At 37.2% G+C, this 12,855-nt stretch overlaps 1 protein-coding gene across 6 annotated transcripts in view; it reads right to left on the minus strand.

The window, feature by feature from the left end:
• mtcl1 (microtubule crosslinking factor 1) overlaps window positions 1-12,855 on the minus strand; it is a 96,841-nt gene that overhangs the window by 40,030 nt on the left and 43,956 nt on the right. For all 6 annotated transcript variants that reach the window (XM_077222100.1, XM_077222103.1, XM_077222106.1 and 3 more), the window contains exons 4-5: window positions 2,918-2,977; window positions 1,014-2,423 (exon numbers count right to left, since the gene is read on the minus strand). In XM_077222100.1, the coding sequence (XP_077078215.1) occupies window positions 1,014-2,423; window positions 2,918-2,977 (1,470 nt within the window). The remainder of the gene's footprint in view (window positions 1-1,013; window positions 2,424-2,917; window positions 2,978-12,855) is intronic.

Genomic DNA, 12,855 nt, shown 5'->3' on the forward strand with positions numbered 1-12,855 from the left:
AAGCAAGTCCATTCATTTCCCCTTTTACCTCTGATTTGGGTGTTTTTTGTCTCTGGTTTGATGAGTTTTGTCATGGGTAAGAGAACAGAAACAACTTATTTAGGGGTTTGCATGGATGCCTGCAGTCGTAGCTTGATGAAACTCACTTTAGCAATAGGTAGTATTGTTACCAGTGAAGGAAATGTTTACTTCTAATGTCTACATTCAAGTGATGCATCCAGAGCAAAGGTTGACTTACAGAGTTATAAAAGGAATAGTTCATCCAAGAAATACAATTCTGTCATTATTTACGCACCCCAAATTGTAGAAATTTCTTTCTTCTGAACAACACAGTAGATGAGATTTTAAGATTTTTTAGTCAATGCAACTTTTAAAACTTTCAAGCTGCAAGAAAGACATAAAGGTATCCATATGACTAAACTGCTATCACTTTGCATTATAAACAGATAAAAAAAATATGCCTTTGTTGACTCTAAAACATTGGTCAACTCATGCATACATCGACTACATCAAATACAGTGACACAAACCTCTGTTCATCTTCAGATATATCTTCAATGTATGGATTAATTTGACGCTACCTTTACGTCTTTTCTAGAGCTTGAAAAATGCAGGACCCATTGACTTTCATAATATGGACAAAAACAGCTGAAACATTTTTAAAATATCATCTTGAGTGTTTTGCAGAACAAAGATAATTATGAGGCATAAAATGACAGAATTTTCGGTTTTGGGTGAACTATCCCTAAACATTTCTTTTAACCTTACATAAATACTGAGTTGAAGAATCATGCCAGCCAAAGTTAGTTGAATAGCTTTCTTTGTGGTGCGTTCAGGACTTTCAAGACTGGCGGTATATGGACATGAAGATGCAGAATCAATATAAAGGTGTATGCATTCTCAAAAAGGGGCTTTCAAATGAGGAAGCAGCAAAGGAAAAAGGAGGTTGCCATGTCATGTGATTGCAAACACTGAATAAAGATGAAGGGTTGGGTTATATATATCATATCCTACCTGGAAGTCCGTCGCCAGATCCCTTCCCAGTGTGCCGATGGGCGAGTCTCTTGACATGGAGGTAACAGTGGAAAGGAAGCTGCTAGATTCAGTGAGGTTGGGCATGGGAGAAAGGTCATCGACACGATCCCGTAGACCCTCTCCTAGGTGGTCCGCTTTGTCCATGAATTGCTGGAGTTCTGTACGGAAAGCCCTCATGCGGGTGTTGACCGAATCCAGCACCTGAGAGTCGGGTTTCGATTCAGCAGAGTCTCCATCGCCCCTGAACTCTGAACCCTCCACAATAAGATCCCCTCCCAGGACTACCAGATGACCTTCGCGGATCAGACTGTCCGTATCCGTGATGAGCCGGTCCACTGTTTTTCCAAGCCGTTCAGCTTCACGCCTGACGTTGTTGAGAGTCTCTCGGTCTTCCCTTCTCCGCTGGGCCAACTCGGCCACTCCCAGCTCACCAGTATCTGAGGGTTTCTCACCACTGGCGAATCCAGAGGTGGCCGTCTTCTCAAACAAGTCATCAGAGTCACTCTCACCGCCAACAGGACCCTCACGTTTTGGGTGGAGCAGCAGAAGCCTGGCAGTCTCGTCCTCATCCGTTTCCCTTTGCCCGGGATCACTATCCACATCAGGGCTACTGGTGCGCATTCCCAAGTGTGCTGCCAGGTCACAGCGCTGCATATTCGAGATTAGCACCCGGTTCTCGTACTGAAGCTTCATGACCTTCCCACTTAGCTCATTGACCTGGAGTCTTGCGGCTTTCAGCTCCTCCTGGAGTGTGGCGCCACTCCCTGCTCCCGAAAAACCATTACCTCCTCCGTTACCAGGTTTGATTGCACAAGCACTTCCACCCTCAGCTCCTTCGGACTCCCGGTCCGCTTGGCTAGGCCCGAATTTAAAGCGGTTGAGCTCGGATGTCAGTTGTTTGTTGTGGTCCTCAATCTCAGAAATGGAGCGACGCAGCAGCTCTGCCTCCTCTTCAACAAACTGCAAGTGCCGTCGCAATTCGCTTGCAGATTCAAGGGCATCACCACCATACGGTGAGGTAGGGACACTTGAGAAGGGTTCGCGCCCAAAGCAATCCCTCTCATATTGGCAGCGTAGGTCTTCGTTTTCCGCCCTGAGGCCACGGTTCTCAACCTCCAGCTCTACAATCTTCCTCCCCAGGATGTTTGCTTCCTCTTCAACCAGTTTGAGCCGTAACCGTAACTCGGCTTCCCGGGTGGTGTGAGGTCCTCCACCGGTCACCTCCGCCAGGGGCAAAGGGCTGTCCACATCGCCGTATACTGATTTATACTTCTGCAATTCCTGTTCCAGTTCATCCTTCTCACGGCCAATTTTTGCCATCTTTTTACGCATAAGGCCCGATTCCTCCTTGGCAAACTGTAGCTGGCAGCGCAGATCTGCACTGTCCTCCTGAAAAGTAAGAAATATGAGAATGTACAAGGCAATACCAATCATTTCAGAATTTTAATATTTAACTTTAATTCATTTTTATTTCAGTTTTAGTAATTTTGTAAATCAACAATTTGTATTTTTTAAGCTTTTCCATCTAAAATTATTTTATTTCAGCTTTATTTCAATTAACAAAAAAAATTAGTTTGAACAATTTTTGATAGTTGATACTTCAACATTCAATGAAATATGGATCTTATAGATCTTATATATATATATATATATATATACATATATATTATACAGTAGATATATATATATATATTAAACGGGTACAAATTGTGCTTTAGTGAAGAAATCAAATGGATACATAAATAAAAACATCATAATAAATGATTTTAAAATAATTTTCAATAAAAATGTTCCAGAGTTTTTTTTTAAAGTTTAGATTTGTGTTGTGTTGACTTTTTCTGTATAAGGCCTGTGAATTGATCTCTGTGTTTGTTTGTACACACCTGAGTTAAAGACTTCTTATCTTTGAAAGTTTCTCTACTGCCTCTCCTCCGCAGAGCAGTCTGAAAGACAACAAGAGCAAAGTTAGACAATGTAAAGTGAACAAGGTAGATGGACAAAATGTGCATCTTTATTTCAGTTACCAGTAGGGTTGGATTGGCCAGTTTTGATTTATTCCAGTAAGGTAAAAAAACATTTAGTCAAACATTTATATCAAACATATTTATTTTGTGTCTTTTGGCAAAACATTTGGTTGCAGCTAATTTTTATGAAAAATCAGCAGTCCAAAGAACACTAACATTTTCCTATGGTTTTAACAAAAATACCACAGCAAACCACTGGACTAACTAATATAAATATCAAACATCTTTAAAGACAAGTAAACAGCAATAAAATAAACAAATTAGTATTGCACCAATCAATACAACTGAACAAAGTTCAGGTGCAGAAATTGTAATCAAATAAAAAATATCACTGCAATTTTTTATTCCCAACCCTAGTTACCAGGACTGGTAACCTTCATGAACAACTGGGGCAGACAGAAGCTTTCGTAAATAAATGATTCATTTTGAAAAATAGCATTTCGGCATCCGATTTGATCACACCATCAATTTTAAATATCATATCACTGCTACATAGGCTGCCAGAGGGAATGAAACTTGACGGCCCAGAAAGTCATTAAAGAACATTAAAGAACATTTCCACGACGCATGCGCGAGAACTGAGAAGAGGACGTTCTTCTTCTAATACTTCTTGTTCAGTTCTCGCGCATGCGTCGTGGAAATCTCTTGAACTCTCGTCTCAGGCCCACAAGGAAGAAAAGGAATAGTCGAATAAAGTCGTTATTTATGGGGGTTTTTTCGGAAAAAAAGTAGTCTCGTCGCTTGATAAACTTATAGTTGAGCCACTGTAGGCACATGGAATATTTAAACATGTTCTTTAATAACTTTCTGGGCCGTCAAGTTTCATTCCCTCTGGCAGCCTATGTAGCAGTGATCCACCTCTCAGATTTAATCAAAAATATCTTCATTTGTGTTCCGAAGATGAACGAAGGTCTTACGGGGTTGGTACAGCATGGGGGTGAGTAATTAATGACTTAATTTTCATTTTTGGGTGAACTATCCCTTTAAACCTATTATTATATCAGGTGCTGGTCCTTACCGCAGACCTTTGAATGAAACTCAGCAGCATTGCATTCACAGTCGAATTCTTTCTTTATATCTCAGAAAATTACATAAGTAATACATAACAGAAAAGAAAATCTGGAAGCTAAAATGCAGAGAATAAACAATGCTAGTTTGGGATTTCCACAGTTTTCAAGCTGGACGTTCAACTTTAAGTGTCATTCTTTTGCACTTTTGCTAAATGGGAATTTTAAATTTTAAATTTTGAATTGAATGGAATGCAGAAATATGTGAATCAGGAAAAAAACAAGATGGTGCCCAAACATTACCAAAGATTAAAACATTAAAAGGAATGGATGTGGCCAGAAAACTTAATGAAAACTTCAAGAGCACACTGCCTGGACAAGAATAGTAATATAGTGAACAGCAAATCTGCTGAAAAATTAAGTTTAATATATTTTCACTGTAAAAAATGATCGTGATTTTAACGGTAAAATGCTACAGTGAAAAACTGTTAATTGGTTAACAGAAAGTTTCCTTACTATATACGGTATATAACTGTGATTGTGATAATGACTTCATAGTTTTCTAAGTTTTTTTCTAATCAGTTACATTAAGGTTTTATGTTACATTTAATGTTGTTAAATTAATGTTTATTGCATTTTTAAAATTTCATGTGTGTTACCATGATGTTTCTGCGAAGGACACTGTGCAGCTTCTATATATTAGTATGAACTTTCTTGTTGACGCGGTACTTGTGATGAGTTTTGATTGATCATGTGACTCTCATCACTGCTATGATATTAATACTTCAATAGGTTGGTAAATTAACACTATATCAGATAATGAAATACGGTTTATTACTGTACATTGTACATGTTCTGGCAACCACAGCTGCCGTTTTTTTTTCCGTAAAAATTACGTTGTTTTTTTTTACAGTGTAGGGTGAAATCAAGCCGAACCACATGAGTTGCTTCTCAGTGTTGCCATGAGAGGCGCACACATTAGCTTGAACTGTCTTGATCATCTGTCCTTCAGATCAACTACGTCATGGCAGAGCAACAGTTTCAAGAGAATCGTCCTGAGCAAGTTAGTCAGTCAATGTAGCTAAGCTAACAGAAAAATAAACACATCCAATTATGTTGCTATAATCATTGGCTGACCGCAAACGATCTCTTACTTAAATAAAAAAATGTAAGTACTAGGTCAACTTTGCCCTGCTTACTGCTGGTCTATCTTGAGTCATAAGCTGGACTTAAATAGCTGCTGCTGATGGCTGTGTTAGCTTGAATCATTTATGGCCAGACAGATGGAAAGTGTGAGATGGGTACAGGAGAGAATGGAGTTTTTCATCAACACACAGCAACAGACTGCGAGAGAACCTAGATACAACTCCAAAACAAAGGAGGAGATGAGATGATTTTTATGTGGGCGCGAGTCTGCAATATGGTTATAATTTACGGTTCACAATTTCCCCACTCACGGTCAAACACCCTCCAATGAAGTCATCACAGCTGGCACACAAACATAAGTCAAGAATTACTATTACACTGTAAAAAATTGTATGCTAAATAAGTTATGACAACGTGTTTTTACATTGCTTTAACTCTTTAACTCGTTGCTTTTTTACAATGCTTTTATATTGATTTTAATAAGCAATTTTCAACTTTTTTTGTAAGTTATACAAGACTCAACTCATTATTTTTAAGTCAGTTGAATGTAATTTAACTTGAAATTACTTAAACATCCAAGTTGATTGTACTTAAAAATGTAAGGTGGTAAAAAATTTTTTACAGTGTACTCAGACAAACTATTGAACTTCAGTGTGCAACTCATCCTGCACAATTCATGCACCAGACATTAATGATTCCTCAAATCATGTCTTGTTGACGACAGCTGTATATTTACATTTGCATTTTACATTATATTAATTTAATTGTGTGGATGCATTTATACAAAGTGACTTGCATTGCTTGAGTTTTATACTTTGAATACCTTGAATGCACTAGAATACTATAGCAACTGTCAAACATGCTAAAAAATACATTGCAGTGCCTTGGAAACCACCCACAAAACACTAGCATTGTGGCAATGACTTTTGTAAGTTTCAGAGTGACTGCAACGTCTTAGTACTGCACACACACACACATGGATCATGTTACACAAGTGTATTACTGCATTAGTGTGCAAAATACTCTCGGCCTATTTCTCTTTAGCCCTCTCTAGCATGCAAACACAAATACAGTTACAAAACATCTGCTACAATAATGCCACGCATCTGCTCCAGAGGAACACATGGCAACTATTCACAATTCAAACGTGGGACAAAAATATGATATTCTGGTGTCAGTCCTTATATTTGTATTATCTAATTGGTATCTAAAAGGCATCACAACACACATGCATGCAGGCTGCAGAGTACAGGCGTTTTGTAAAAGACTTATGCGATGTAAAGGGTGTAACTTAATGATAATAAAAAAACCTAAACTGCTCTGAGATGCAATATGTTACTCTAAACTGACGAAAAATACTCAATTGTTTCTGGCTTAGTAATTAGATTTTATGGAGGAAATGTTTTAGAGTTTTATTTAAGTCTCCTGCATCTGTAATTACATCAACAAGGACATTTCTCATCAAATTTCCCCCAGATCAAATTATCTGAGCTGCTATCCACATTCATTTTAAAGCAATTGATTAATGTGTGCTTATTTTTATCCCTCCAAAGATATTTAAAGAAACAAAGAATGATAAATAAAAGTGTCCTTATATACTACTGTTCAAAAGTTTGGGGTCAGTAAGATTTCTTTTTTTTTTTTTTAAGAAATCCAAACTTTTTTTCAACAAGGATGCATTAAATTGATCAAAATTGACAGTAAATACATTTATAATCTTACGAAAGATTCTATTTTTAATAAATGCTGTTCTTTTGAACTTTTTTTTACCATTTCTCCTTTGAGTATGATGCTGTTTTTCCTTTTTATCTAAGTCTGATACTGCCATTTCTGTTCTCTTATTTAATTTTTTTAAGTCAGACAATGTTTTTGCTACTCCTGTTTCCGGCTGTTCTTAGCTTTGCTGTACTTATCTATGCTGTTATGCATGATATTATTGTCTTTTAATTTTGTAGTTCTGTAAAGCACTTTGGTCAGTCAGTGGCTGTTATAAAATGTGCTATATAAATAAAATGAACTTGAACTTTTTTATCAAAAAATCCAAAATCCAAAATATGAAGCAGCACAACTTTTTTCAACATCGATGATAATCAGAAATGTTTCTTGAGCAGCAAATCATCATATTATACTGATTTCTGAAGGAAATGTGACACTGAAGACTGGAGTAATGATGCTGAAAATTCAGCTTTGATCACAGGAATAAATTCAATTTATCCTATATTCAAATAGAAAACAGTTGTTTTAAATTATAATTATATTTTACAATATTACTGTTAGTATTTTTGATCCACTAATTGTTACCCTGGTGAGCATAAGAGACTCAGGCTTTTTTATATTAATAATATTTAATATAATATAAAAATCTTACCAACCACAAACTTTCGAACGGTAGAGTATGTAAGGCAAGGCAAGGCAAGGCAAGTTTATTTATATAGCACATTTCAATGTAAAGAGCAAACTCTGAGTAACACAAATATTGCATTTTCTTGTGAAAAGAAAAAAAAAGGTTGACTAGTACAAGGAGAGAAAATCAGATAGTGCCACACAACAGCGGTGCGTTCAGGTTTAGATAATCACAGTCGACTTATCCTGCTGTCTTGGCCTCATCCCAAATCAGATCAACCTCTCCAACCTCCCTCAAAAGGCATTTTTTATTCTTTTGACTCCTGCCTCAGTTTCCAGGAACAGTCACTAGAATAGCTTAGATATATTACAATGAATACAGAAATATATATATGATTTCAAATACTACCCAAATAGACATGACTTAGGTAGCTTACAAGTAGAAAAACACGTTTTTAAGGTATTTAGGGTATGTAAATCAACAGATCTGCAGTGTTAGTTCTAGTGCACAACACGTGCTACATTTTTAGATTTTGAATTAAAAAAATTAAAATTAACAGCGCCAACCACTGTACCGGAATGTTTTTTTTTTTTTTTTTTTTTTGCTGAATATTCAATGAACTTGTTGATGGATAATTCATCATCAATTCTTTTAGCTTTTTCTGTTTCACTTTTAGTGTGAATTAGGTGTTTTTAATGGTATCAATTCAATTAAATGCATTTGTACAGTGCTTTTCACAATTAATATTGTTTCAAAGTAGCTTTGCAAAGAATATTTAAAACCTATAAATCACACCCACAGAAATGCTTAAAAGTGTTTTCCCTTCCATGTAAATGTTTGATAATTTCTATGATGGCAATGTGTTTTCGAGGGGTTTTAGTTGTGTTAATGCATTTGTGATGAAATTACACACAATAGAAACACACACTCTATTCAGCATGAGCACAAAGCTTCAGTCGTCTGTCTTTGCTGCAGATAGAGGTCATTCTCTCTCCCTAAAAATGTCCCAGAATCTCAGATCAGAATGTGTCAATTGGTTTAGAAAGGCTGAAGTTGTATCTACAGGTCCAGGATCAGTGTTTTTCTGAAACTCTGGGTGAGGTTCGTCTCCATCTGTCGTCCAGCAGGAGGTCTTTGTGGAGGAAGCAGAACACATTCAGCCATTCTTTATTCCACATTTGAAAAACACTTCATTACACCAAATGAATCTGCAAATAGCCAGAATTTGCCACTCAAATCAGCAAGATGAGATTTATTTTAGCAAACAGTCAGATTTTTTTATATGCTGTGCATTTCCCCACTAATATACTGTGTGTGTGTGTATATATATATTTATATATATATATATATATATATATATATATATATATATATATATATATATTAGGGGTGTAACGATACATCTATTCGTATTGAACCATTCAGTACGAGGCTTTTGGTTCGGTACGCATTACAAAGCAAACAATCCTGCCGACCAAAATCCATGCTAGCGCGAGCACCACAACGTTGCGCAACATCAAATGGCAAACGTAATGAAGCGGAACGAAACTGAGCTACTCATTATTGTGTGCTTCCCGGACCGTTTATCAGTTTGGACCAATGTCAGAGCAGCGTGAGCCGATCTTGATCAAGTTACACAGCGCTGAGAGATCCAGTAAACAAAGCATTTGAATTCGCCACTGAAGTAATAACATCGCTGCGAGATCTAGAGAGAAGCATTAAAATTTCTCCGTTATTAACGGATCAAACAGCGCTGATGTGGAAACAAGGAGAAACATTGTTCCATGATTGAACTAGTTACAGGTTTTAAGTCCCCAGATCAGCAACATTCACCATGGGTTTACTGTAGTAACACTAACTTGTAACTATGGAAGTTTGGCAGAAATATTAAAATGCTTTCAAGTACATCACACATCTTTTTCCAGCACTTCAAAACTCAAATATCATATTTAAATGTTATTTTTTAATGTGATGACCAAAACATTATTTGTTAATCCTTCAAAGATTACCCCCATTTATAAAACTAAAAGTTTCAAGATGTAGGAAAATTATTAAAAAATATATTTTCTTTTGATAAATAGATTTCTTTCTTTTTGCTGTATCGAAAACGTACCGGGTTGGACTCACTTTTGCCTTGAGAACTGCCTTAATTATTCATGGCAGAGATTCAACAAGGTGCTGGAAACGTTCCTCAAAGGCTTTGGTCCATATTGTCATGATCGCATCACACAGTTCGGCTGCACATCCATGATGTGAATCTCCTGTTCCAGCACATCTCAAATCTGCTCTATTAGATTGAGATCTGGAGACTGTGGAGGCCGTTTGAGTTTAGTGAACTCACTGTCATGATCAAGAAACCAGTTTCAGATTTTTCCGATAATTTGAGCTTTGAAGAAGTCATCAGAAGATGGTCCACTGTGCTCATAAAGGGATGGATATGGTCAGCAACAATACTCAGGTAGACTGTGGTGTTTAAACAATGTTCAATTGACCGTTTGCAAAGACCCGCCCCCTTTAGTTACTGTTGCTATGTCCGACAAGCCACGCCTCTCTCAAGCCACATCATGTCCTCACGCAGTGAAAAATACAACACGTAGCAGAGAGGACACTGACAACACGCTGACAGACAGGACAGACCAGCTTACTTTTGATATGAAACAACGTCTCAACTTTCAAATTTGGTCATTTTTTAAAGAAATTTAAACAATAAATACCATTTTGTGGCTCTTTAATGTGTCTGACAGATCGTAGAGCCTCAGTTAAAGCTGCTCGTGAACCGATCATCTCTTCCTTTCTAGTTCATTTATAGCATCAAATAAACATGAATGAACATAAGAAGGAATGTTATTTTAACGGAAAGACGTCAGTACACTTTGTTTTTCAAGTTCAAATCCTCCAACGTTAATCTAGTAACTCTCCTGACTGCTTTGTAGGACAAAAATGGCGGATTATGATTGGTCAGATCGCCTATTTGTCAGGATTGTCAGGATTGATCCATGCTTTCTTGTTGTTTACACCATATTCTGACCCTATTATCTGAATGCTGAAGCAGAAATCGAGACTCATCAAACCAGGCAACGGTTTTCCAATCTTCCATTGTCCGATTTTGGTGAGCCTGTGTGAATTGTAGCCTCAGTTTCCTGATCTTAGCTGACAGGAGTAACACCGGTGTTTTTGAGAACATTCTCTGTAAACCCTACAGATATCAGCAGTTTCTGAAATACTCGGCACCAACAACCATGCATTTTATTTTAGATTTTAAGGTATGCACAAATGTTGGCTGTTTACAGCTTGCAGAAATACAGGATGGACTGAACTGAGTTTAATCAAGGTTGACTGATATCTAATATCTGCTGATCTATCCTGACTGAGTCTGCAGTCCAGCGCTGTGACTGAGCAGAGATACAACTGAGGTCGACTCAAAGTCACACACACACACACACACCTGGAGAAACACAGGACATCTGCTGCCTGACACAACACCACTCGCTCTCACCGTCTTTGGATCTGCTCTGAATCTGATACAAGTGCTTCACTACACTCAACTAACAAAAAATACTGTGAGGATCGGATTAAAATACCATGGTATTTTTAAATATACGGTGGAGTTGTTTGATTAGCAAATTCATATACTATGATATTTGTAACATATACTATGTCAGTTTTCTCATTTCTGTGAGCTAATCAGTGGTGGAAAGAGTACTGAAAAAACATACTCAAGTAAAAGTACCATTACATTCCAAAAAATGTAGTGTGAGTAGAGTAAAAAGTACTTGTCCAAAAAACTACTTGAGTAAGAGTAAAAAAGTAGCTTATTTAAAAGTACTCATGAGTAGTGAGTAGTGAAGCCCCGTTCACACCGCCAGCGACTTTGTCGCTGTATGTCGCTAGGCTCTGTACTGTCAAGTCGCTTGTGGGCGTTCGTAGTGCTGTCGCTCTAATGTTATTGGTAGACTGCACGTCTGGCCATATCTATACAAAATACGATCACAAGTGATATATACAACTATACAATTTTAATTTGACTATGCATTAGGCTCAAAATAAACAGTATATGCTGTTATGTGCTGGGAGAGTGTTTTTATATTACCATAGCAGTGTTCAGTAGATTAAATAATTTACTAGATTAACGATCGATCAATCAACAAATTAAACTCACTCATACTGTCATAAATTACTAAAACGTCATTCGAATTTGACATATAATCGATTTTCTTGTCCCTAATAGACAACGTAATGCAGGGGAAACTGTAAAATGGACTGCAGCAGTGCTAAACTTGCATCATAAAACTACACCACTCGAACCATAAATGTATGAATTAAACTCACTGAGATGTTGACAGTTTCTTTTCCATGCATCATTTTATTATATCCATATATGTGGTTACAGTCAAATCCAGTGGTTAAATTGGGCCGGGGCTCTCCGGGGCTCAGCCCCGGCACATAAGCCTGCTCGTTTGCAGTCAGTTGCCTACTGGAAATTATGTCACATACAATTTGATGAAAGTGATGCTTTTGAAAACATATTTCTGACAATAAATGAAAGATTTTTGAAATGGCATGTCTATTTTGTCTCGGCGGAGCTGAGATGAGAAAAATCGGAACACGGCCGTATTTTTGTTCAGCTGCTTAATCTCGTTGTCAGTCGACCATGATCGCGCACCGCTCGCGCATTCGCATCTGACACGGATAAATGTACGCAGCAATAATGAATGTTCCTGGGAGACCGTGGTTGCGCGGGATGTGGATGTTCCAGAAATGTCAAAAAAGTGCCCTGGCCTTGAATGACAAGGTAAGAAAAATAAGACTAAATCAAAATTAAATAACCAGGACTAGGTTGACCATGTGATTTTTCTCAGGAGATGTTTTGAGCATTTTACTTCAGATACCGGATTATCAGCAAACTGCCAAGAGAATTGCTAATTTAACGTTAGCTGGCTACTTAAAATAAACTAGCAATCTATTCAGTCAGCATATTTGTATTTGATCTGTGTGAATTACAGAAATGTAAGACTTGCTAGACCTAAGTTACTTTTAGCTACCAAGCTCTGTGGTTAATGAAAATTAAATCAAGCATTTATTCTCCAACTTTCAGAGATAAATTGAAATGAGTGGAGCATATTCACCCAAGAAGAGGAAACTGACTTACTTCTTCAAAAGGTGGGGTGATATTCCAGACATGTTTAGCATGACTAGCTCTGTAACATGTTGGAAGTAGAGATGGGACAGTATGAAAATGACCAAAATTATCACAGTGTTCGGTATTATTGCGGTATTTTTAAAAGTGTGTTCAATATGTT

This window comes from Siphateles boraxobius, unplaced genomic scaffold (genome assembly GCF_051911475.1).
Source record: "Siphateles boraxobius isolate OS27281-9 unplaced genomic scaffold, OSU_SipBor_1 86, whole genome shotgun sequence".
Classification (NCBI taxonomy): domain Eukaryota; kingdom Metazoa; phylum Chordata; class Actinopteri; order Cypriniformes; family Leuciscidae; genus Siphateles; species Siphateles boraxobius.